The sequence below is a fragment of the Girardinichthys multiradiatus genome, chromosome X (assembly GCF_021462225.1).
Source record: "Girardinichthys multiradiatus isolate DD_20200921_A chromosome X, DD_fGirMul_XY1, whole genome shotgun sequence".
In the NCBI taxonomy this organism is placed as follows: Eukaryota; Metazoa; Chordata; class Actinopteri; order Cyprinodontiformes; family Goodeidae; genus Girardinichthys; species Girardinichthys multiradiatus.
The window spans coordinates 36,405,512-36,432,396 of NC_061817.1; the positions used below are offsets into that span (position 1 = coordinate 36,405,512).

The 26,885-nt window shown below is 42.0% G+C and overlaps 2 protein-coding genes across 2 annotated transcripts; one reads left to right on the plus strand and one right to left on the minus strand.

The window, feature by feature from the left end:
• Positions 1-978: 978 nt before the first annotated feature.
• LOC124862802 (anaphase-promoting complex subunit 2-like) lies at positions 979-10,106 on the plus strand. Its single transcript, XM_047356932.1, has 14 exons — positions 979-1,320; positions 2,178-2,427; positions 2,573-2,891; positions 2,979-3,111; positions 3,194-3,404; positions 4,195-4,314; positions 4,525-4,642; positions 4,902-5,080; positions 5,152-5,293; positions 5,370-5,445; positions 5,563-5,766; positions 6,022-6,154; positions 7,649-7,890; positions 9,756-10,106. The coding sequence occupies exons 1-14, from the start codon at positions 1,222-1,224 to the stop codon at positions 9,963-9,965; spliced, it is 2,436 nt and encodes an 811-aa protein (XP_047212888.1). The 5' UTR covers positions 979-1,221; the 3' UTR covers positions 9,966-10,106.
• Positions 10,107-11,141: 1,035 nt separating this feature from the next.
• LOC124862803 (ras-related protein Rab-35-like) lies at positions 11,142-26,126 on the minus strand. The gene is made up of 7 exons (XM_047356933.1): positions 25,942-26,126; positions 19,129-19,715; positions 15,969-16,019; positions 15,128-15,251; positions 14,903-15,027; positions 13,188-13,312; positions 11,142-12,234 (listed from the first exon to the last, which is right to left on the minus strand). The coding sequence occupies exons 2-7, from the start codon at positions 19,181-19,183 to the stop codon at positions 12,085-12,087; spliced, it is 630 nt and encodes a 209-aa protein (XP_047212889.1). The 5' UTR covers positions 19,184-19,715; positions 25,942-26,126; the 3' UTR covers positions 11,142-12,084.
• Positions 26,127-26,885: the final 759 nt, after the last annotated feature.

Here is a 26,885-nt window from a genome sequence, read left to right on the forward strand (position 1 = left end):
GCCTTATTTGAAACTGAAAGCAGGTTTAAAATAACCTTTTTATTTCACCATTAAAAACGTTAATATTGACGTTTTTAGGGGGCCCAACCAGAGTCCTTAAATCAATTTCATTGAGAATCTGTGGTGGGAACTAAAGATTAGGGTGATGGCAAGGAGGCCTTCCAGCCTCAATGGCTTCATCATATAAATCGTCAAACTAGTTGAAACATGCAAAGCACTGGTCAGCAATTATAAGAAGGCTTTGATTGCTGCAATGCCTATAAAGATTTTTCCACTGATTATTAAATACTGTTTAAAACTGAAGTTTAGAAGATTTTAGATTTTTAAAACTGACTTTTACATTGATTTATTGTATTTTTTTCAGAGATGCCTGTCTCATTTCCTCTCAGAAACAAACTTCTTGCTTCCTGGTTTAACATTTTTATTTCACATTCAAATCTGCGGTGGGAATGTATTTATATATTTTTGTCTGTTTATAGTATATAAATTACGTATTATATTAAAAAAAAAAAACCAGTGTGTCAAATATTTGTCTTTCAAGAAAAAAAAAAGTACCACTCAACATGGCAGAGAAACACTTTCAGGCAGAATTGCATTCAGGAACAAAATAGAGCAGGGCCTTAAACATAATGAACATATATGAAAAACAGACATAAAACACAAAGATTAAAGTAGGATGACTAAAATAAAACTGTTTTTACTGTGTCTGATACCTTTTCTACTGGCTGGTATGTTTCCACAATTAGTTATAGGGGAGAAGCACAATTTCAACTTTCAACTTGAATGGTGTGAGTGAATATAACTGATTATATCATCTACCTGCATTAGGATGGAATTCACCCATTGAAATGACAGTGTCCTTTGGGAGGTTATCCTGCTAAAAAGAAAGATTATGTTCATTTTTAAACGTCTTTTATGACTTGACAAACGTGTGCTCTATAATGACAGTAGGGGGCAGCACTCAGCGGTTCCGTATGTAAATTATTAGAAGAAGAATTGCAGATTGCAAACCCGCCATGTGAAACAAGGAGTTGTTTAGAATTATAATTAATTAATTGAGGTAAATATCACAGGTTATTATTGAAAACGTTAATAGAAACCCAGCTAAGAGACCATGCGTGTTTTTTTTTTACCGGCCCTGTGATGTTTGAGACCTAGCCGAAGCTTAAATGTTCCGCTAACACCAACTGGTTCGGGTTTTGGTGAAAAGGGAGTCCGAAAATGGAGGAAATGGTGGTGGAATTGGACTCAGGGGAAACGTCTGGAACCGGGTCGGATCAGCAGGTCGCCAATGCGTGGGCATCAGTCACAGCAGCTTTGGTGAGTGGAGCAGATAAAAACAGAAACGTCCGGACCAGAACCCCACAGAACATCTATGGCGTGTTGTCAAGACAACCAACAATGCAGATGACCTGAAAGCTGCTATCAGAGAAGGCCTGGGTTTCCTGAACATCTCAGTAGAACCACAGGCTGAGCTCCTCCATGCCACGTTGCATTGATGCAGTAATTCATGCAAAAGGAGCCCAGACCAAGTACTGAGTGCAGATTCTGAACAGATGGACATACCTTCCATTAGACCCCTATTTCTGTACTAGAAATTATTTTTTATTGGACTGATGGAAGTATTATAATTTTCCAAGAAACTGAATTTTGGATTTATATTATCTGTAAGAAAAACTATTAACATCAAGAGAAATGAAGGCTTGGAATATATCGACTTGTGTGGAATTAATTTATAAGAGTTTCCCTTTTTGACCTGAGTTACTGAAGTTAATTTCTGGCCCATGGGGGTGGGGGGGCACCCTGCCTAAACTGAATGGTTCAGGAGCACAAAAACGTATGGCATAATTTCTTTGGCATGTTCACAGGTTCACAATGAGACCCTCTCCAATCATCTCCAAACTGAAAAATGTAAAAAAAAATTAGACCTTTCTTCTATAGTTAACAAATAATATGGATTTCTTTCAACCAGTATCAGGTGCTCATTGAATTATTAAAATGTATGAACTTATGATGATACTGTCATTTATCAGGATGCACCTAGTTACTGCAAGGCAACAGATTGGACCAAATACTGATTAAAGACGCGTTCCTGCAGAAAGATGCAGAATGAGCAGAAAAAAAAAAACCCATCTGAATATTTTGATGGAGTTTTCTCTCTTTCGGGCCACCTGTAGGTTTCTCCAGGATGTTCGCAGTCGGACCAGGACCTCTTAGACTCCCTGGCTCTGCTCGGCTATCATGGTTTGAGTCGTCTGCTCGGTGTCTGGCTGCTGGAGACTCTGCAGGTGCGTCTGTCGTCTTCAGTGGTTCCAGAATTCTGGTCAGGGCTGAATCAACCAGAGAACGAACTAGAAGAACGCGACAGAACGAGTGTTTTACTCACCACGTTCAGGACTCTGCTGGACCGCCTGGAACCTTTCCTGAGCAAGTAGAACAAACAGTCCTGTCCAAATCTCCTAATCCAGCCCTTCTTTCTCCTTTCAAGAAGCCGGACTTCCTGAAGAGGGAGCACTGGATCTAGAACTGTCCTTAGTTTGCTCTAAGCTTTAAATTTCCTGTCCTCACACAGGTGGTTTGGAGAATCTGGGGGTGTGGCAGGAGGAGGGCCGTGGTGGTCTGTCTGGTCCGGGCCCCAGGGCCCTCCAGGAGAGGGCATTCACCACCATCAGGGCTCTCCTGCTCTTCTCCCCGCCTGCTGTCCTGCAGGAGCGAGTGCTGGAATTTTATAGCAGGACCTTCTCCGTCTACATGAATCAGGAGGGGGGAGAGGATGGGTCCGAGGCTCCAGATGGCCCTGACGGAGGTGCCTGCCCAGGCTGTGGAGTCCTGGTGCAGCGGTGTTGGTGTCAGGAGGCCCTGGAGCAGCTGCAGGACTTCAGCCTCATTCTGTGAGCAGATCAGAAAACAGATTCCTGAATGAAATGCTGCAGTTTGTTCCTGCTGGTGTTTGATGATCTCTTTCTGTGTGTCTGTAGATCCAGGCTGCAGCTGCTGGAGTGGGTCAGCTCCGAGGCCGTCACCTCCATCCTGCACAGACTCATTGAGCAGCGTATGGAGCAGCACTGCCGGGGCGAGTACGAACGCTCCTTTCTGCTAGAGTTCCAGGAGGTGAGACAGTTTTACACAAACAGGTTCTGCCTCTTGTCCCAGCCTTTCGCTCTGAATCTGTTCGTTTCTGTGGTTGGAGCAGTGGTTGGAGCTGGTTCTGGGATGGCTGGGCAAAGTGTTCGCCAGCAAGAGGGATGGAGATGCTGCAATCACGCCAGCTGCCAATGTTCCCAGTATCCAAGGCAGCCAGCCTGCCAGCTCGGTTCTGAAGCAGTGGAGGTGCCATATGCACCAGTTCTTCTGCAGGATCTACGTCAACATGAGGATCGAGGAGCTCTTCAGTATCATCAGGGGTGAGTAATAGTCCAAATGAATGAAACATACTTTATTAAAGTTGGAATGTTTCTGCTGCTGAATGCCAGATTCAAGCAAATCCGTTTTTCTGAGCTTTTCCTTGTTCGTCCTGGAATTTCTTAGTAGTAGTATCTCTCCTACGACCATTACTCCTTTCTGATTGGAGAACAATCTCTTCAGAACCTTCCAGTCAGGTTTTCAACCACAGCACATCACTGAGACCACATTGATAAAGGTTATGAATGACGTACTCTTTACATGCGTTGCATTTTTAGATTCTGTCTTGATTTTGCTTGATCTCACTTCTGCATTTGATGCAGTTCACCATAATATCCTGATGACTGTTCTGGTTCTGTTTCAGATATTATTTTGCAGACCAGGACACCTTTGTGTCATTTGGTATTTATGAATTTAAGCCAAGAACATGTGGGGTACCTCAAGGCTTCATTCTTGGGCCATTTTTATTCAACATCTAAATGAACCCTTAGCTCAGATTAGGGAGTACTACAACAATCTCTTACAATATCTATGCTGATGACAACTTTATATTTCTGTGTAACAATATGGCTACAACCCATTACAGCCCAGTGTCCATAATATCAGTGAGATGATGGGGAAAACAGTCCTCCGGCGTAATGCAGACAGAACTCACTTCTTTTGGTCCCACAAACTATCCTCGCCTTGCAGCCTCCGTCACCTGACCTCGGATAGGAGGACAGAGACGTACAGATGGGCGTGACCTTTTTTTCTTCTCATTTCTGAGCATTTTTATTTTTTTCTGTCTCCCAGATTTCCCAGAATCCAAACCTGCCATTGAGGATCTGAAGTTTTGTCTGGAACGAACCAACCAGCGTCAGCAGCTCCTCACCTCATTAAAATCGGCCTTTGAAAGCCGTCTGCTGCACCCAGGTCAGTTTCCAGGCAAAGCAACTCCTTAGTTTACCTGCAGATCCAGAATATGTTTATCATAGTTCTGTTTTACAAACTTTAACCCGAATCCAAACTGTTTTTCCAACCAAAGTCGGAAATTAAAACAGGATGAAACACTCGAACTGGAAATTTTAAAGCTTCGTGAACGTGCATGAAAGCTTCACCAGACTGGATCTGTGCCTCCTTCAGGTGTTCACACGTCGGACATCCTCACAGTTTACATCTCGGCCATCAAAGCTCTGAGGGAGCTCGACCCATCCATGGTAATCCTGCAGGTGGCCTGCCAGCCCATCCGAAAGTACCTCCGGTGAGTCCAGTCTTGTGCCCCCAGATCCGAGTTAAACAGGCTGAACTACGCTTCAGTTTTTCTGGCTAAATCCAGCTCTGTTATTCAGAAAAACAAGTTAGTATCTGCTTTATGTCTTGGTTTTATCTCTTTTGTCTTTTATTTGGGCAAACTGGCTGTTTTTTAAATAAATCAATTGGATTTGGATTTTTAACAGGACGATTTTTAAATGATTTTCAGTTAATGTTGGAAATTACGGGTTCTTTGATTGTTGTTCCAGGACTCGGGAGGACACGGTGAGGCAGATCGTCGCTGGGCTGACAGGAGACGCCGAAGCCTGCACCGACCTGGCCTCCGAGCTCTCCAGGGGAGACCCGGTGACTCTGGAGATGCAGGACAGCGACGACGAAGGCAACGACCCTGAGGACTGGGCTCCGGATCCGACCGACGCCATGCCCGGTCAGTGGATGCATCGATTCCTAACTGCAGAAGAATGAGACAAATTTCTCTAACTTCAGGTCATTTACCAGATAAACTAGGTTCCAAGCGGCGTTCGTCCGACATCATCAGCCTGCTGGTCAGCATCTACGGCAGCAAGGACATCTTCATCGACGAGTACAGAGCCGTGCTGGCCGACAGGCTGCTGCACCAATTCAACTACAACACGGCCAGGTCGGACCCAGCGGAACCTCCAGATAACTCCAGCTGATGGTTCCTCTCTAACATCTGAACTGCTGTTTGTTTTCAGGGAGATTAGGAACGTGGAGCTGCTCAAGCTGCGGTTCGGAGAGTCTCACATGCATTACTGTGAAGTCATGCTGAAGGTCAGTTCCCCAGCCTCAAGTCCTCCTTGGTCTGTCACAAGTTTGTAAGGTGCATGAATACTTTTGCGAGCTTATGTACTCAGACCTGTGAAATCCTCCCTCTGCGTTGGTGTGCAGGACATGGCGGACTCTCGCAGGATCAACAGCCACATCCGTGAGGAGGAGTCGAAGCTGAGTGAGGACGAGCAGCCGCCACTCGCTCTGTCGGCCATCGTCCTGTCGTCTGAGTTCTGGCCCACGCTGAAGGAGGAGAAGCTGGAGCTCCCTGCCTGCGTCTGCCGGGCAATGGAGGCCTACACGCGCCGCTACGAGAAGCTCAAGGTGGAGTTGTGTGTGAACCCCCTGATCCAGAACCGTCCCTTTCATAGATTTTTCTTCCCATCTTCTTTTCCCTTGGTTTTAGTCCAGATCAGTACATTATGAAGTACCTTGAGACGACATGTGTTGTGAATTGGCGATATGTAAAGTTTGAGGAACAACATCATTTAAGTTTTTTTATCTACTACAGAATCGGAGGAGCCACAGAGGATTTGTTTCCTGACCCTGGTGCTTTCTTTGTGTTCCCGGTTATTTCAGGCCATGAGGACGCTGAGCTGGAAGCCTCACCTGGGCTCCGTCACTCTGGATGTGGAGCTGGAGGACCGAACCCTCACCAACCTCACAGTGTCCCCCATCCATGCCGCCATCATCGTGCATTTCCAGGAGAAAAGTACGTCTCTGAGTTCAGGCTCGGGTTTGACCTGAGTGTAAAAAGAATCATCTGCCCGCAGCTTGACATTTAAACTGAGGAGAAACAGTTTTAGGTTCATTTTCTCTTTCATGTTTCAGTCTCAACTTAAGAACATTTTGCTTTCTGTCATCTAGTCTGAATACTATTAAAAAATCTTTAACAAGAGAAAAATTGGCCCTGTGGACATAATATTTTCTGCTTTAGTTGATGGCAAAAAACTTAGAAAGTTCAGCTCCAATAGTAGAGATCTGCAGCTCAGGTGGGACAGTTTAATTCAATTCAGTTTTATTTATATGGCGCCAATTCACAACACATGTCGTCTCAAGGCTCTTCACAAAGGGTCTGGAATGGTGCAGGGTTGTTGGGGAGGTTAGATTAAACTACTGAGTGTGAGTTTGGCCATTTTAGAATGGGCTATGTGTAGGGGTACTAAGTAAAATAATAAACTGATCAAGTTTGTCCATCTAGAGCCCACTGGTGGCCATAGTTATACTAAAAACCACAACGATTGGGGATACCTCTCTCTGTCAGATTGACCATAACCGTTGGAGGGGTCATACAGGTAGCAGAAATGGAGGGTGTGTTTGCACCTCAACCATAACTGAGCCGGTTTCAGCTAAACCTGACTACCCCTTACTCCAACCAACAGGGAGGGAGGAAGGCAGTGTCAACAGGACATAAATTAATCCACCAACCAGGGTTTTATAGGAAAGTAGCGAGATGAAAGCTGTTGTTCAGACAAAAACGCTGCACCTCTGCAAGTCACCATAAACACACCATCTCCTTGGTGCAACACGGTGGTGGCAGCATCATGCTGTGTGCTTTTCATCATCAGGGACAGGGAAGCTGGTCATAGTTGATGGGAAGATAGATGGAGTGAAATCCAGGACAATCCTGGGAGGAAACCTGTTAGAGGCTGAAGACTTGAGATTGGGGTGAAGGTTCACCTTCCAGCAGGAGAACCACCCTGAACATACAGCCAGAAATACAATAGAATGGTTTGGATAAAAGCATAGTCCTGTTTTAGAATGGCCCAGTCAAAGTCCTGAAGGGGCTAAATACAAACGCACGCCACACTTTTGAGATTTATCTGTATGATCTCCTTTCACTACACTAGTTTGTGTTGGTTTGCCACATAAAAGCTCAATAAAATGCACTGAAGTTCATGGTTGTAACATGATACAAATGTGGAGAGAATGGGAATACGTTTGCTAGTTACTGTGAACAAAGTTATTTTTCTGAGTATCAGTATGTATGTATTTTAATTTCTGGTGCGGAAAATTAAATCTTTATCTAATATAACTTTTGCAAATTAACCACCGTCCTTCCTCATTGTCACATCTCTAAACTAAGCAGAAATTTCCTACTTATTAAAAATCGGACCTTCCCGTTAAGATGTCATTTCAGATATCACTTCCTCCTGCTGCTTCTTCTAAAACTGACTGCAGCTTATTAATCCTTGTCGTCTTTAAGGTTCGTGGACCCTGGAGGAACTGAGCTTGAAGCTGGGCGTCCCAAAGGAGCTGGTGCACAGGAAGCTGGCTCTGTGGCAGCAGCACGGCGTTCTGAGGGAGGAGGCAGCTGGCCGCTACTCCGTGTTGGAGATGGGCTCATCCAGGGAGAAGGTGGACAGAGGGATGATGCTGATCGACAGCGACGAGGAGAGGGACTCCAACACCACCACCCAGTCTGAGCAGAGAGAGGAGAAGCTGCAGGTCTGCCCACGGGGTTTCTGCCTCTGTAGGATGCAGAACATCTGAGAAATTATTTAACCTTTACTGGATTTAGGAAGATCATTTCTGTCCAGCTGTAGGAGGTTTAATAGTTTGTTTTAAATCAATTTTATTATATTAGAAAACATGAAACTAGTTTAATGTTTATAAACCATTCGGATGTCTGAAGGATGAACAGTCAACAGCTTTCTGTGTGTTTCTAAGAGTTTAAGGTTAATTTAGAATCAGCACTAGTCAGCTAATCACGAAAATGTGTTAGTAATCAACCTAATATCTACTGGTTAAACACAAAACAGCAACTAATTCATTAAAACACTAATTAAATGGAAAATGTCTAATTGGAAGAGAACATTCAAAATACTATCTAACCTGATTAAATATCGGACATTTAATAAGAGTTGGCAAGTCTGATTCAAATACCAACATTAACCTTAGAGGGAAAAGGAGAAAACGGGTTAAAACCAAGATTTCAAACTAGCCTTGATTCAACGTCTTTCAGCGCTGGAAGCATCAGTAGAATAGCGGGCCGCTATGCTGAATATTGTCACTGCTATGCTGAAATTTAGGCCAGTACGCTCATTGTTTATGAGCGTACTGGCCCTTCAACTGACATCTGGCCTCCGACCGTGTGGTTTTTATGTCGGCTTGAGTCTGCTCCCGCTTCCTTTCAACCTGTGCGACCGCTAATGGTAAAGCTTTCTGAAATCATGTCAGCTTCAACATGCTCATAAAAATTCCTGGAGAGAACCCTGTGGAGGGACAGTCTGCTTTTCTGGTCAGCTGTACTGGACCCAGGCTTTTGACTGGTTAGGGGTTCCTGACTGTGGATCACACAGATCACTGATTAAAAAGGAAAAGCACCCAAAGAAAGTATCTAAATGATGCTGCGAACACATCCAAGATATAGATGGAACGGGAACTTTACTCAAACATTAGAAATGTAGCGTATGATGCAAACAAAAAACAGTTTTTAGCCCCAAATCTTCAGTGAAGGTTTTAATGTGTGAAAAACGGTCCCTAATGATGAACAAACTGGGGACCAAGCTATCTGAAGGACAAATGAGAAATTATTTGAGAATTCTATAGCACTAAAATGTATGATATACACTAAAGGTTTAAAAGCATTAAACATATACATTTTAGCCCAGCAATGATATCACTACACACAATCTTAACATGATAAAATGGAAGCAAATGAAGCACAAATGAAACGGGGCAAATAACAGAACCTTGTGGAACTCCATGCTTGAGAGTTAAGGAAGATGATTTAAAGTTCGGTTTTTGCCACAGAAGTGCCTCCGAAAGATAAGATACAAACTAATCCAGAGCTGTACCAGATGCATCTCTTTGTAACATTTCAGTGTCCTGATTAACGCTGATGATCCACAGTGTCATTGGTTGAGTTCAGGGTCCCCAAGTCTGCAGATTCCCCTGCATTTCTGCACAAGAACGGGTCACCACAGAGTCAGGGAGGAAAACCGGACTCTCATTATTCAAAACGTCTGCCTTCATCAGATAACTTGCTGCTGTTTTTAAGTTCTCTTTGCGTTTTATAGACCTCAGAGAAGAAAATCTGAAATAGTCAAAAGGTCAAAATCTGTATCGGCAAGTCAGACCTGGTATCAGCCCAGAGAGGTTCGATCAGTGCGTCTGTGGTCAGGTACAACTGGACTGAAAATGAGAGGAAAATCAGCCTCAGACCAGAGAAAAACTTTGGGAGAACTTTGATCGAGGCCATTTTAAAATGTTAAAGTAAAGAAAGGAAAAAGCAACAAAGTGGAAGCTGTAAATGTGAACCTTGAGTCAAACTGCTGCTTCTCACAGACCAACTCTTGTTGTTCCCACAGCTGTTCTGGGCCTACATCCAGGCCATGCTCACCAACCTGGACAGCATGACGCTGGAGCGCATCCACTCCATGCTGCGGATGTTCGTCGCCACGGGACCCGTCGTCACGGAGATGGACATCAACGAGCTGGAGGCCTTCCTCCAGAGGAAAGTCAGAGAGCACCAGCTGATCGTGTCCACAGGTGTCTACAGACTGCCCAAAACCAACTGATGGAGGACGGTGGGTTCGGGTGAACCAGAAAATTACAGAACTGAAAAAACTGCTTACTGCAGACTCTGAGAGCCTGAGTGTAAAAGAGCCAGAAGTTAGTAAGAGAAAAATGATCAAATAAAAAGTCTCCAGCCTGGAAAAGAGTTGTCGGTATTTTTCTACTGTGACATGAAAGCAGCAGGAGTTAAATGTTGTGATCGGAGTTATTCTATTATTAATTTCATGTTTCACTCTTTGGCTGCTGAAGTTTAAAACTTGATGCTGTTTATGAAGCTGCTGCTGATGTCTGAGTCGTGAAGTGGGACAAGGAGGGGGAGATCATTTCAGTCTGACAGGAATCTGTCGGTCTAAAAAGCTGCTTCAGTTCATCTGGTGTTAAATCCTCCATTCATCCCTCATCTATGGTAATGAGATCTAGGTCATCACCAAAAGAACTAAATTCCAGATACAAGAGATCCACTCTAGAGGAGCTGCAGAGATCTACAACTCAGGTGGGAGTTTGACAGGATATCCAGTTGTTCACTCAAAACTGGCCTATGGACTGATGACACCAAGATGTATTCAAGATACTTAGTGGTGGCGGCATGCTGTGGGACTGCTTTTCTATCGTAGGGAGAGGGAAGTTGGTGATAGTTGAAGATGGATGGAGCTAAATATAAGACAAGCCTGGAAGAACACCTGTTGGAGGCTGCAGAAGACCTGAGACCTTTCTTCATCCTTGGAGGTTTAAACATCGTGCTCATTACAACATCTTTGGATTTCTGATATTTTTAATAAGAGCTTTGAGTCATTGTTCCAGATTAAGCTCTTCACGCATTGAAAGCACATTTTATGTCAGAACTGTATTTTCAGATCCTTACCAAACAATTTTTCCCAAAAGTCTGACTCTGCTTCATTAAATCGTTATAATTGTGCAGCCAACATTTGGACCTTTCAGGTCTGCTGATTTCCCTGAACAGAGAGAAGGCTCCAGTCAGCGTTTACTCTTGATTTCTCAGGAATCATCTGAAAGAAAATGTTGCATCTATAAATGGTTTATTTTGTACTCGAGGCATCACGAACACCAGCGAATGGATGAATTTTTAAATCATTCCAGGCAGAATGTGTTAACCTGTCTTACACAATATTTCTGTAAGAACATCTTTTAGTTCAGTCACAGTTGAATACAGAAAAAACTACTAGATTTATTGCTTTATTTGGATTTAAACATTCATGGTAGCAAACATTAAAAAATAAAACTCACTGGGGATTAATCCTGTACACTGAAATATGGCAGATTACTAAACTCATCACACCCTAAAGAGTTAGTTTAGTAACAAACTGTTCCCTTTTGGAGGATATTTGTTCTGTTTTTAAGTAACAGGTTCAGGAGTGAAGTTAAAGGAACAGACTGGTGTTTTTACCCGTTTCAGTTACAATCAGACCAAATGTCTGGAAACTCAGATTATCACAGTACGAGTGTCAAGTCTGATCTGAAAACCAGAAAGATTGTGCAGGCATCACTTCAACAGAATATGGTTCTTTTTTAAGGATTGTTAGTCAAAACGTATCTGCACACAGAAGTATTTAATGCTGAATTTAGTGTTGGAAGGGGGAGAGATTTCCCAAAGCTTCAGCTCTCATTAAATTTTAAAATCAGCTAATTTGATGCAAACCTCCAAAAACCTTCAAACAAGATGCTTAGTTTCATTAATGCAGCTTCAGGTGAGAAAGTCAAAGCTTCATATATTACTGAGAATGACTTTATTGATATTAAAGCCGATCATTTCATGTCCAGTTTTGTCCTCCATCATGCTCCCAAAAAAACCCACAACCTGTCTCCTGTTTTTATCTTTTAACTTGGAACATAATATTTCTGAATGAATTGGGATATGCAGCGGTAAGGATGTTCAGCTCATATTTCCTCAAACATCTGCATGAAGATGAAGACAGATCTATCAGGAACATTTAATGCAATTTTTAGAAACAAACATACACATCATGAGGGCCCAGAAAACATTAAAAACACCAGAGTGCTCCTTTAGGTCCTCAGAGCCGCTACTTGTGGTCAGTGCTGCAGACTAAATCCCTCAGGTTAAACCATGAATAACGACCAAAACAGTCCCATCTGTTATCTGTCTCAGCAGCATTTCTTCCCTCTCTTCCGGCGGTCACGGTCTCTCTGGGCATTGATGTTGACAGTGTCTTTCTCGCGCTCCCGTTCCCTTTGAGCTCTGTCCTGACATTGCTTCTTGGCTCGGAGCACCATGTGAGTAAAAGCCATAAACATCTGATAAAACAAAAGTAAAGAGTACATTTTTACATGAACTAGCAGGAAGCAGAGGCCCATAAACCACAAGTGTTTGTACTATGGACATTATTGTAGTCACTTTTTTTTTTTATTACTTTTTATATTTTTTTTTTACCTTTGCACTATTTGCCTTTCACCTTGCTGCTGGTACGCCTGAATTTCACCAGTGTGAGAGAATCAAGTAATTTCTATTGTAGCTAACGCGACAGTTCTAGTCACATTAGCTAATAATGCTAAATGCTACCAATAGCGTGTTGCTAGTGACAGCAGAATATTACGCTAACAGGTAGCCAATGTTAGCCAATATGCTGCCAATAGCTGAAATGCTAACAGTAGTTTCTGCTATGCTACAGCAGGGAGAAGAAGTATTTGATACTCTGCTGATTTTGCAGGTTTTCCCACTTGACGTCTTTAATTTTTAATCATAGGTACTCTTCAACTGTGAGTGATGAAATCAAAGACAAATATTCAGAAAATCCCATTGTGTGATTTTTAAGTAATTAATATGCAACAGTAAATTAGGATACCTTATTGATCAATATTGATTTTTATCCATTTTCCTTTAAAATGATACACGACCCATTTTTTCTCATCTTGAGATGGGGTGGGGCCAGAACCACTATGCTAAGAGCTGCTTACATGCCATAACAATTACAAGCAGTAACATTAGCTTGTTTGATTCCAAGCTCAGACTTTAAAAAAAAACATTTTATCAACAAATTCATTTTTTGGACTTTCGACAGATATTCAGTCCAGTACTTGGAGGATTTTAGGAAACATTTTGTTTGTTTGTTTAAACTCCTTCTCTAACTGACAAAAACATCCAACCATTCAGAGTTTGACAGACAGAAAATGTGATTTTAGCTCAAACAAGTTGATTAGTGGGTAAAATGTTCTACAGGAGCATGTGAGAAGATGAGGAAATCTCTCACCTCTTCTACATTTATATTTTCTTTGGCACTTGTCTCGAAAACACGAACACCCACCGACTCCCCGAATCGCATTGCATCCTGGGTGTCCACCTTCTTCTTGGCTGGGTCGTCGTTCTTGTTTCCCACTGAGGAAAAACAGACAGGCACACTGAAAAAAAATAATAATTTGCTCTGCTGTAGACCCCCTGCTGGCCTAGAGTTTAAAATGTAACTCCACAAGAAATTTGTCTCATCATAAAGAAATCTTTTATCCCTTTGATAGGTTCAATCCTTTTGTTCCAAAGCGGCCATATTAAGTGAACAAACAAACACATTTACAATTTAGCTGCTGTTGTGTTTCTTCTTAGCTTATCATGAATGTTCACTTATCTAAACATGGTTTATGTGGGTCAATAAATAAAGAGATGAAGCGCATTTTGTTAAAACATAGTCCTTATACATTTATGACACATGTATAGTTCATGATAGGCCCCCTTTTCATTTATTACATGGTTATTGGGGTGAAGGGTGTAAAAAGTACATATGCGAGTTCATCAGGTGGGAGTAGGTCACTTTTTCTTCCCTCCATACTTCATGATCACCTTACCATCTTATAATAAAAGTTCAATGCTCCACATGCAGTTTTTGAGTGGTCATAATTAGCTGAATTAATTAGAAAATGGTTCAGATTCTCCTTCCTTAATAGGCACTTATAGCGTTTGGTATATCAAGGTGATTGAATCTTCCTGAGAGCAGACAGAATGTCTGCATGGTACAACAAGACATTAAGGGATGTTAACATAGCTGCAATCCAGATTAGGACATGTGTGAATTCAGAAGCAGTGGTGCTAAATAATTAGTTATATTAGTTATAAGAATTGTGTTATATACCCCTCAAACTTCTCCTTTTTGTCAGATGACAATCACAAACCTAAATGTATTTTATGTTACAGACCAACACAAAGTGGTTCATTGCTGTGAAACAAACAAAAAAAAAAAAAAGATTTTCAAATCTTTTTACGAATAAAAATCTGCAAAGTGTGGCATGCATTTATATTCAACCGCCCTTAGTTGCAGATCTTTAGGATTCGTCTCAACCAGCTTTGCACATTTAGCGTTGCCATTTTCTGCCCACTAAAACTGTACCTCAAGTCATATTGAATGGAGAACACTGGAACATCAATCATCAAGTTGGTTTTCCGTTCAGCCATCTTCCCCTCTACTTTGACCAGTTTCCCCGTCCCTGCTGAAGAAAAGCATCCCCAAAACCTGATGCTGTCAACACCGTGCGTCATCATGAAGATGCACTGTTCAGGGTGATGTGCTGGTGTCATCTGACCTAGAACCTTCTTTTATACATCTGCTTTGTTCTTTGGCCTTCATGATGCTGTTTGTTCAGTGATGTTCTTCAACAAACCTCTGATGCCTTCACAGAACAGCAGGATTCCTACTCAGACTGTATTAAACTCAGGCTATTTACTGATTATGTGACCTCTGAAGGTAGTATTATTAACAGGCATCAGAGTTTAGAGGGCTGAACATAAATATACATCACAGTTTTCAGATTTTTGTGTGTAAAATATTGAGAAAGCTGATTTTCCTTCCTCTTCATAGTAATGCACCACATAAAAGCGCAATGAAATACTTTCAAGGTTTGTGGTTTGTGAAAAATCTTAGGGGTGTGCACACTTCGCAGAGTGCTGAAGTATTTTTGGTCCAGCTTGCAGCTGACCTACCCAGGATCTTGCAGACAGTGTCACAGTTATCAGAGATTTCGTTCAACCACCTCTTCACGTTGACAAACGACTCTGGGTTTGTTACGTCGTAGACAATGATTACACCGTGGGTGTTCCTGTAGTACCTGTTGACACAAAAGATGCAGAATAAACATGACAACTCTGCAGACTGGCTGTGCATTCGGTCATGCAGTAAAACTGAAAAAAATAATGACTCTTTGTTACGTTGAGGTGATGGTTCTGAATCTTTCCTGCCCTGCCGTGTCCCAGATCTGCAGCTTCACACGCTCTGCGCCGATGTCCACCGTTCGGATCTTAAAGTCCACCCCGATGGTGGTGATGTAGCTGCCTGCAGGAAGTTAGCAAGTAGTCACAAATCACAGTTTATGATTTTTTTCATCAGTAAAGCAAAGCGCCAAACTCAATAGACATGAGAGGCGTCAGGTAAACTGAAACTGAGAACCAGCCGTCAGAGGATCAGCAGACCTCCAGAAAGCCTCGCGGACTACAGATCAATCCCACTTTAACCCTCCTGGGTCACTGGAGATTTATTTTGAAATAACTTCGGTTGTTTTGATGCAAACGCCCTAAAGTTTGATCAGGTTTTGTATTTTGTTGTGAATTTTAATTTTCATGCTTTTTATTTCCTTCAAGTTTTTTTATGTTTTTTAAACTAAACAAGTACTCCCATATAAATACTATAATTTAATTTTTATTCAACTCTCATTTCTTTAAATGTTTTGTTTTGCACCGGGTGAACATTCAGAACCAATGTTTCTGTTGATTTTTGGCACAAGAACACACAAAAAAAAAAATGAAGGTTAAGAAATGGAAAGAAATGAGGACCAGATATGAAGCACTGTAGATCTGTGTGTTCCAGAACTGTTCAAGCAGATTCTACGTGCACGTCTAATTTCCAGTTTTTCTACATAACCATTCATCACCCTCTAAAAAGCTTCACACATGTTAGGACAACTCTAACAAACCCTGAAGATGAGATGTCTGAACTTGATCAAATGCCTCTACTTCTGAGCTGAAAAAGAAAGTAGAAGCTGTAGCAGCTCACCAGAGAAGGAGTTGTCTGCGAAGCGGAGGAGGAGGCTGCTTTTCCCCACATCTGAGGGAGGAACAGATCAGAGATCAGATTACTAAGTTTGTAAAACCGGTCTCAAGAAAGACCAGATAGGGTGGCATCGTCAGCCTGCTTCCAGTGAAACCAGGTGGGAGGAGACAAGAAAAATAAAACAAAGACAACTGGAGCCAAAGTTTACATCAGATATACATACACACACATACAGGGGTTGGAGAATGAAACTGAAACACCTGTCATTTTAGTGTGGGAGGTTTCATGGCTAAATTGGACCAGCCTGGTAGCCAGTCTTCATTGATTGCACATTGCACCAGTAAGAGCAGAGTGTGAAGGTTCAATTAGCAGGGTAAGAGCACAGTTTTGCTCAAAATATTGAAATGCACACAACATTATGGGTGACATACCAGAGTTCAAAAGAGGACAAATTGTTGGTGCACGTCTTGCTGGCGCATCTGTGACCAAGACAGCAAGTCTTTGTGATGTATCAAGAGCCACGGTATCCAGGGTAATGTCAGCATACCACCAAGAAGGACGAACCACATCCAACAGGATTAACTGTGGACGCAAGAGGAAGCTGTCTGAAAGGGATGTTCTGGTGCTAACCCGGATTGTATCCAAAAAACATAAAACCACGGCTGCCCAAATCATGGCAGAATTAAATGTGCACCTCAACTCTCCTGTTTCCACCAGAACTGTCCATCAGGAGCTCCACACGGTCAATATACACGGCCGGGCTGCTATAGCAAACCTTTGGTCACTCATGCCAATGCCAAACGTCGGTTTCAATGGTGCAAGGAGCGCAAATCTTGGGCTGTGGACAATGTGAAACATGTATTGTTCTCTGATGAGTCCACCTTTACTGTTTTCCCCACATCCAGGAGAGTTACGGTGTGGAGAAGCCCCAAAGAAGCGTACCACCCAGACTGTTGCATGCCCAGAGTGAAGCATGGGGGTGGATCAGTGATGGTTTGGGCTGCCATATCATGGCATTCCCTTGGCCCAATACTTGTGCTAGATGGGCGCGTCACTGCCAAGGACTACCGAACCATTCTTGAGGACCATGTGCATTCAATGGTTCAAACATTGTATCCTGAAGGTGGTGCCGTGTATCAGGATGACAATGCACCAATACACACAGCAAGACTGGTGAAAGATTGGTTTGATAAACATGAAAGTGAAGTTGAACATCTCCCATGGCCTGCACAGTCACCAGATCTAAATATTATTCAGCCACTTTGGGGTGTTTTGGAGGAGCGAGTCAGGAAACGTTTTCCTCCACCAGTATCACGTAGTGACCTGACCACTATCCTGTAAGAAGAATGGCTTAAAATCCCTCTGACCACTGTGCAGGACTTGTATATGTCATTCCCAAGACGAATTGACGCTGTATTGGCCACAAAAGGAGGCCCTACACCATACTAATAAATTATTGTGGTCTAAAACCAGGTGTTTCAGTTTCATTGTCCAACCCCTGTATATACACAGTAATGTAGATACAGATGCATCTCAATTAGAATACCATCAAAAAGTTAATTTATTTAAATAATCCAGTAAACTAGTTAGTTTCTGCCACACTTTTACCTTCCACTCAACTTTCCATTAACGTGCTTGGACACAGAACTTTGTGAACAGCCAGTTTCTTTAGCAATGACCTGCTTATCCTCCGTGGGGAGCAGGTCAACGACCGTCTGTTGGACAAGTCAGCATGATTGTTTGGACCCGTCTGAAACTGTCTAACAAGTACCACCAATGGTAGTCTGAACAAATGTTGGGATTAGTTATTTAAAGAGGTAAAGATGATCAAATTAACTGCGATACAGAGCTAAAATGAACCTAGAGCCAAAGATGATTTATTCATGAAAGCAGATCTCTACTTCAGACACAAACAGATCTAGAAATGACACCAAATGTAACCAAGTTCTTGATCCAAGAGGAGAAAGTTCTTACTGGAACTAGTAAGGTTTATGGAGGTGGTTTTGTATGTAGAAGTTTAGGAATTACTGTTGCAGACCATAACATTTGAATTTTTGGTTTTAATTAGCTGTACACCATAATGAAAATGCCAGAAATGCTTGAAATATATAATTATGTGTGTAATAAATCTATACGGGTTTTACTTCGACCAAATTACTGAAATAAATAATTTTCTGATGATATTCTGATTTACTTACATTTACATGTTGAGGTAACAGACTGTCGACAATGAACTGTTCAGAAACGTCGTTTTTAGAAAATGCCGACAGTAAAACACGAAGGCTTGTCAGGATAATGACTCAACAGTTTTCTGATCACACTGAAACCATTTCCAGATTTATAGGATCTTTCTGAAGCCTCGTTTCTGTCTGGATTCTGTCAGCTGCAGTCTGAAACAGAGTCTGGACAACATGATTTCCTGCAGGGACCAACTGACTGTGACTAAGCTGCTCCTCCAGCTGGCCTGAAAATAGCTGGTCTAAGATTACCAACATCTAAACACTGCTTCAATAACAGCTCTATAAAAAACAGGCCATTTCTGCACCTATAAATGTACTTTATGTAAAAACTAACCTGCACGTTTTATTAAAGTTTAAATAATTGATTTGACGTTTTCTGAATATTTTCTGCTCCAAGCTGAAAAAAACCCCAACAGGATTTAACTAAAAGCTTCTGCCAGATCATTTTATCAGCAGCTGCTGAATAATCCAACATTTATCCAACAAGCGTGGTTCTGTGAAGCGGTTCAGAATCATCAGTATCTTACCTGAAGTAGATGCAGATCTGGTCAGAACTTTATACTGTATTAAGACATAAATAAACTTTGCTTGTCTAGAAACATAAAAAGCAGGAAATTCCTCCTCCTCATGATGAAAACTTCAGCCCAACCAGCTGCAGGTGCTGCAGCTAGTTGGGCTGTGGTTAGTTGTAGGTGGTTTAGACCACAGGGACGATCTAATAATGCATCTATTCTGTGTCCGTCTGTGGGCTCCCCTCATACTCTGTACTTCAGGAGAAACTAAACAGCTTTGGGGGGAAATTAACCTGATTCTGACGTAAATGCCACTGAAAGGGACCAGAAATGAATCGTTTAGCCTTGTGGCTCCACATCCACAGAAACTTCATTTGCAGACGAGTTTTAAAACAGTCAAAACATACTAACTGGAGTCTCCAATGATGAGCAGCTTAAAGAGATGATTGTAGTCTTTTCCTGCCATCTGAATGGCCTCTTATTGACTTTCCCAGTAAAACCAGTTTCATATGAGGAGGTGACCTTTGCCTTCTCCAGGTGCACATGCACTTTGTGTTTACTTCCACCTCCGAACGTCACCAGCTTCAGGGTGGGGACATTTCCAGTAGAATCTGCTGCACTTGTTCCGCTTGGCTTAAGTTTCACATCACTTCCGCAGCGCCGCAATGTTTAAGATTCGTGGTCAGGAGCTGCGGCGGGCAGCATGTTTCCACGTCAGGTTACAGATCCATGCAGAGGATTTCCACTTGAGTCACAGCAGGATTCTGGATCCACACTTACTCCATCACTGAGGCATTTTCTAGTCTTGGTAATGAATTTAAATCACTGCTCCAGCATCGTTTCTTTAAAGCATCTACAATGAGGCGTTCCTCTTTCTGTTCCTTCAATCAATCCCTTTATTTCACTTCACTTTCTCTTGTGGTGAGCTGAGGTCACTCCGTTTCCTGTTTCTAGACACGAACAAAGCTCTCGCTTCTTTAAGGCAGGATGCAGAGAACCTAAAAAAAAAAAACAGGAGAGAGAGAAAAATAGTTTAGTCAGATCAATGTGATTATTGGTTCATTTTTAATGACTGTGTGCTGCCTGTGCCCCTCCTATCCTCCCAGGCTGCTTCTCAAGCAGCAGCTGAGTCACTAAATATAACTTCCTCATTCTGCCCGTACTCTCAGCCCACTGACTAACTGGAACACGTACTCTGATCTAGGAACCAGCAAGAAGATGGCAGGGCACAGATGGCTTTCAGGGTTCCTGCACAGACCTCAAGGGCAGGAAAATACAAATATTTTCCATTTAGATGAGTATTAAATATCAATAATACACTTTATTCTATCTTCTAAAAGAGAAAAACTTAAACTGGACCCATTTTGTGCCTTGGGATGACTAATGTTTGCTGTATAAAACTCATTGATCAGATTGTTAGAATTCTTCTTCTGGTTGACAAAAATGAAGGTTTTTAGCCTCCATGTTTTCCTTCCAGGTGCATTTCATTAAATTAAAGATTGATACAGGAAAAGTCTGTTTATTTTGGTAATTTCAAATAAAAAGTGAAACTTACAATCTGAATACACAGTTAAATATTTCAAGTATTTCTTCATGCACTTTTAATAACTAAGACTTAAATTTAATGAAAACAAAACTCTGCTGAGGTGTTCGGGAATTCCAGCTTGTTTTGACAGTGACCTTCAGGTCATCTGCATTGTTCTGGTGGTTCTGATGTCTCTCATCTTCCTCTTGACAGCAGTCCATAGATTTTCTATGGGGTTCTAGGCAGGGGAGTTTGCCGGCCAGTCAGGTACAGTAACACCGTGGTCATTGAACCAGCTTTTGGTACCTTTGGCAGTGTGGGCCGGTACCAAGTCCTGCTGGTATATGAAATCAGCCTCTCCATACAGCTTGCCAGCAGAAGGAAGCATGAAGTGATCTAAAATCCTGGTAGATGGTTGCATTGACTGCGGACTTCAGAAAACCCAGTGCACCAGAACCACCAGATGACATGGTTGGACATCGCTGACTGTCGAAACTTCAACTGGACTTCAAGAAACGTGGATTCTGTGCCTCAGACTCTGGGACCTTGACTTGCAAATGAAATGCAAACTTTACTTTCATCTGAGAAGAGGACTTTGGACTGCTGAGCAACAATCCAGATCTTTTTCTCCTTAATCCAAGTAAGAAGCTTCTGATGTCTCTGGTTCAGGAATATGACAGCTGCAGCCCATGCCTGGTGAAGCTCCTATAAACCCTTGAATGGGCTTTGTTTCACAGTCATCTCAAGGCTGCAATTATCCCCGTTACCTGAACACTTTTTCCTTTCGTTCAACTTTCCGTTAATATTGTGGGCTAGAGCGCTCTGAACAGCAAGCCTCTTCAGCAAAGACCTTCTGCGGCTTACTCTCCTTGTGAAAGGTGACTGTCTGCTGGACAACTGCCAGCTCAGTAGTTCTCGCTGTTATTATGTAGGCCAGAACAGAACATTTGTGGAATAAAATACTGTAATATGCTGAATGCTATAATCTTCTAAGAAGCTGAGTTTTCATTAGCTGTAAACCAGATTCATTGAAAAACAGAAGTCACTGAAACATAAACCTCTGTGTTTAACTCTTAACATGAGTTTCACTTTCTGAATTGAATTATTGACAAATTAACTTTGCAATGATTTTCTTCAATATCGAGATGCATATTCAGGTTATAGTGCCAGTGTTTGTAATGACTATGTAATTGAATATTAATTGGACCTGTGCATCCAATTAATATCTCTAAACTAACTGAACGTGGTTCAACTAACAGCAAACGATCCATCTCCAACTACAGCAGATCAGTGAACTCTGGCAGCGTTTCCCTGGCTGACGGAGCATCAGGAGGCTTTCTTCACCAAAAACTAGAATCACACAGGAGGTTTAAATAAACGTTTAAAATAAAAGCCTTACAGAGACTTTTACATATGGCTGTTTGTTTTCGGAGGTCCAAATGTGCCGCAATTTTAGAAGTCATTAATTATATCCATGATCCATTAATCAAACTTTAAAAATACACACTTTATTGAATATGTAATGAATTAAATATGTTAATAAAATAACTATTTTACTTAAAAAACTGCATTTGAAAATATTTGACTATTTGACTATTTCTTGGTTGCAGGCTGCAAATTAAGACATTAATATATCTGTTGTCCTTACTGGAGTCAGTGGGCTGAGCGGACACTGAAGTGGACTCAATACGCAGGTTAACCAATCAATTGTCCGGGTCTATTTGACAAGCAGCAGTGGCACTTCATAGACACTAAATCATTTTTACGTTTTCCTTTTCGGTTGCATCAGTTAAACAAAAATAAACGAGGACAAGGCCACCGAGAACTCAGACAAAATTTGCCAAAAAGTTTGGAAAGGCGAACTCTGATATAAATGCATGACACAATGGTCGCCTCGAAGGACAGCAGTAACTGCAGAGTCTCAGGCTGAAAATCTGAACTCATAAAAGGAATATTTCTCCAGGGAGCAAGAGGACTCGGAGACCTAACAAACTGGGAACCCATGAATGGTTTTAAAGCACTGTGTGGTGAGCCCAGTCCTACTGTAGTTACTTACAGTAGTGAACAACCACTTGTGAAAAAAAACAAAAAACTGTATTAGAAACATAAAAATTCTGGCAGCATTAAGATAAACTCAACTTTTGCTCCACTTCTGACCAGCATCAATCTCATGTGGACTGACAAAGGCCCTCCTATTGCCTCTTCGTTAAAATAACACTTTATACTTGTGAGTCATGTAGCAACTGTGCAAGTCTCACTTTTCTCCAAATAATCGGTACACATTTTACTTGTTAAGGTTTAACTACACCACAATAATGCAGCTGTGAAAAAGATATTCAGACGATCATTTCTGTCACGCCAAAGTTTACCCACAACGTCACGTGGCCCTACAATCCATTTTAAGCTAATACTAGACACGGGGTGTTGAAGTTAAGATACTGTTATAAACGAAGACAGCAGACACAGTCAAACACTCAATTAGCTCAGATGCTGTGAAAAAAAAAAAGAAAAACTGGATGTTGAAGCTAGTTATGATGGCTAAACATGAAGAACTGATTGGAGAAAGTGGTTAGTGTTTTACCCTGATCTGTGGACAAATGCAGACATTTTGCACTAAACATATAAAATAGCCAAGACCTACAGCATGCGCTGTGGCGGTTCGCAGCCGAGTGTGAAGCGGCTGGGATGAGGATCAGCTCCTCCAAGTCCGAGGTCATGGTACTCGACCGGAAAAGGGTGGCTTGTCCTCTTCAGGTTGGAGGGGAGTTCCTGCCTCAAGTGGAGGAGTTTAAGTATCTCGGGGTCTTGTACACGAGTGAGGGAAGAATGGAGCAGGAGATCGACAGACGGATCGGTGCGGCTGCTGCAGTAATGGGGGCGCTGTGCCGGTCCATTGTGGTGAAGAGAGAGCTGAGTCGAAAAGCAAAGCTCTCAATTTACTGGTCGGTCTACGTTCCTACCCTCACCTATGGCCATGAACTTTGGGTCATGACCGAAAGAACGAGATCACGGATACAAGCGGCTGAAATGAGCTTCCTCCGTAGGGTGGCCGGGCACTCCCTTAGAGATAGGGGGAGGAGCTCGGCCATCTAGGAGGGGCTCGGAGTAGAGCCGCTGCTCCTCCACATCAAGAGGAGCCAGTTGAGGTGGCTCGGGCATCTATACCGGATGCCTCCTGGACGCCTTCCTCGGGAGGTGTTCCAGGCACGTCCCACCGGGAGGAGGCCCAGGGGACGGCCCAGGACACGCTGGAGGGACTATGTCTCTCGGCTGGCCTGGGAACGCCTTGGGCTCCCCCTGGAGGAGCTGGAGGAGGTGTCTGGGGAGAGGGACGTCTGGGTGTCTCTGCTGAGTCTGCTGCCCCCGCGACCCGGTCCTGGATAAGCGGAAGACGACGAACGAACAAATAAAATATTAAACAAAATAAAGAAAACATTTTTCTACTTGAAAATAACTCATCACAACAGTCACTTTTTTAGCTTTGTGGTCTGGCTGTTGACTCCCTGCTTGAGCTATTTGTCATAGCATGAACAGCATTGTGTCCTCTTCCCTTAAATCGGATAGCAACGTTGTTATTGGCAAGACCAGTTTTGGTGAGTGAGGAGAAATACATTCAATTAAAGTTCAATTCGGTTTTATTTATATAGCGCCAATACACAACACATGTCGTCTCAAGGTACTTCACAAAGCAATTCAATCAAACCATACAGATTTCAAGTCACGTACATCCATTCCAATTAATCACGACCGACTGGGGGTTTGAGAGAACAGAGCAGAGACAGAAAAAGAACACAGAACCACTGATCCAGGAGTACTTTCTATGGGAAAGAAAGGTGAAACATTAATGATTGTAGCTCCTTTAGTGGCTTCATCTAAGAGAAAAAGACAGCTAAGCAGAAAAACTCTGAACCAGTTTTCAAGTGTAGAGGATGAAAGAGAGCATCACAGCAGAAGCTCAGCTAGTAGCTATGTCTCGTTGAGACAGAATGAAACACTGAAAGACAAAACCAAGAGTATCATCTGTATAAGCTGAGCATTAAGTGGTTGACAGCAGCAGCTTGGCTGATTTAGGAAGGTGCCACTGCTAAACACAGAGCCAGATCAGATGTAGCTTTTAGAAAGAGAAAAACAGTTAACTGAAATAACAGCAAATAATGCAAAATTGGAGAGTAGTATGAGAATGTAGCAATGAGGGTGAAAGTGGTCACTATGTCCTCCAGCAGCCTAAACTAATAGCAGCATAACTACAGAGATAGCTCAGGATAACCTAAGCTACTCTAACTATAAGCTTTATCAAAAAGGAAAGTTTTAAGCCTAGCCTTAAAAGTAGACAGGGTGTCTGCCTCACGGACTAAAACTGGGAGCTGGTTCCACAGGAGAGGAGCCTGATAATTAAAAGATCTGCCTCCCATTCTACTTCTAGAGACTCTAAGAACCACCAGTAAACCTGCAGTCTGAGAATGAAGTGGTCTGTTAGGAACATATGGACCAATCAGATCTCTGATGTATGATGGAGTTAGATCATTAAGGGCTTTATATGTGAAGAGGAGAATTTTAAATTATATTCTGGATTTAACAGGGAGCCAATGAAGGGAAGCTAAAATAGGAGAAATATGATCTCTCTTTTTAATTTTCATCAGACCTCTTGCTGCATCCTCTCTGTGTGTCCACAAACGTTCACCCAGGTTTTCTGCATCGATGAAGCAAAAGTGTTCACTACGTACTTTTTCTGTGGCCACAAATCCCTTCCACATAACCCTGGAAAAAAGGTCTTTAATTTGTCCAGAAAAGAGTTTGTTCTGTGATTTCCGTGACAGATTTCGATACAGTTCTGTGACACAGACCAAGTCATCGCCCTTACATGGAAGTGCATATCCGGTTTATAGGGTGTGACCCAACACTGTGTTAGAAAAGTACTTATCACTTTGAAAATAAAACAATGGAAAGGTTGATTATTTATACTTTCAAGAGATTTTCAGGCTCTAAATGATGAGATTTGGATTTTTAATTGTTTCCCCAGCACTGCAGCACAGGAACCAAAAAATTCAGAAATAATTATATATTTGGTTTTAACATAATTTCACACTTAAATGAATTTCACATTTAAATATTTAATTATTAGCACATCATAAATATGAAATAATTATTCATTCATTAAATGCTCTTTAAACTGGTTGGTTTCCTTACAGTCCATTAAAATAAACAAACATTAACAGAATAATTTAATGTTTTAATGAGAAACCCTGAACATTAAACGATTAAAAATGCAGATTTACATATTTCTGATGTCTGCATGGTTTTCTTTCTCTGAAATTGAACCAAACTTGTAGTGGAACTAGTTCTCCATTTACCAACATGTCACTGCGGACTTTTCTGGATGTGAAACTGCAGTTTGGACCAACGGTCAAAAGTTTCAGCTACGAACCGGTGGGTGGTCGCGTCTGATCGGTATGAAATCCTTCAAATTACAGCCTAATGTTAACAGCGAGACAGTCCGGCAGGAATAACAAAGATCTATGTAAATGGGTTAAGCGGAGTTTGCTGGAGTGTGTCGAAACTGATAGAAATATCCAGGTTTGTTTTTTTCCAGCCAGGAATGACGGAGTGGGCCCTGAATCTGGCGTGTCAGGAAACTTCCAACTCCCCCGGACAAACTCTGGAGCTCCTGCGGTAAAAAAAATAAAAAATAAACCACTTACTTCGGTCATCTGGTGGACTCGGTACTCATTGTTAACAGGCCCCGCGGCAGACGCTAGTTTTAGCCTCGGTGGAGCCCGCTGGAACAGCCCGCTGGAACAGCGCTCTCTCCGGTCGGAATGCTTCCCACCGCGGCGGCCACACCTGACTGACTGACGGCGGCTGGTGATGAGCTGCTCATCTAATGCCGCGTTCAGGAGGGTGGGACAATCTGAGATGAGACAGCACTGCAGCGTCCTCTAAACCGTCTGGTAAAGAAGTCGTGTGTAAAAAAAAAAAAAAATACCTGTTACTAAACTGTGACAGTTTTTGGTAAAAGTCACTAAAAAAACAGAACACTTTTTACATGAGTCAGTGTTTGGAAAACCTCCATTTGAGCAGCCTGTGTGCAAATCACAGCTTCAATTTTTTGCGTACACGAAACTTTACATGCTAATGTTCGTATTTGGTTTGACTCGTTTTAAAAAAAAAAGGCTTTTTAGAGCTTGTAAAAAATCACCATTTAATATATCAGAACTCTGTAAAGTTGACGAAAACCCTGCCAGAATGTTCTGCTACTGAATGACGAGTTTTTAATGCGTCCTTCTGAGGATATTTTCCATAATTTCTTTACCCATATTAACACTTTTCTCTTGTCATTGCATATAATTATTTGTGCCAAATATTGGCTCTACCAACCCGTCTGGTAAAGAAAATGTATAAAACATCACTGTTTAATCAATAACTGTAAATGTTGCTGAAAAGGCCATCAGAATTACATATTTTATAACAGGAAATGGCATTTTGAACGCTTCCTTTTTGACAAGTGAGAAGAAAAACGCATCGTTCTGTCATTCAGCTCCACTTTTTATATCATGCAGCCGTGCAACCAATGTCTGTCTATAGCTGGTAGAAAAAGTGCCATTCACGAACCCGCTAGATTTGGCATTTATGGCTTGCCATACCT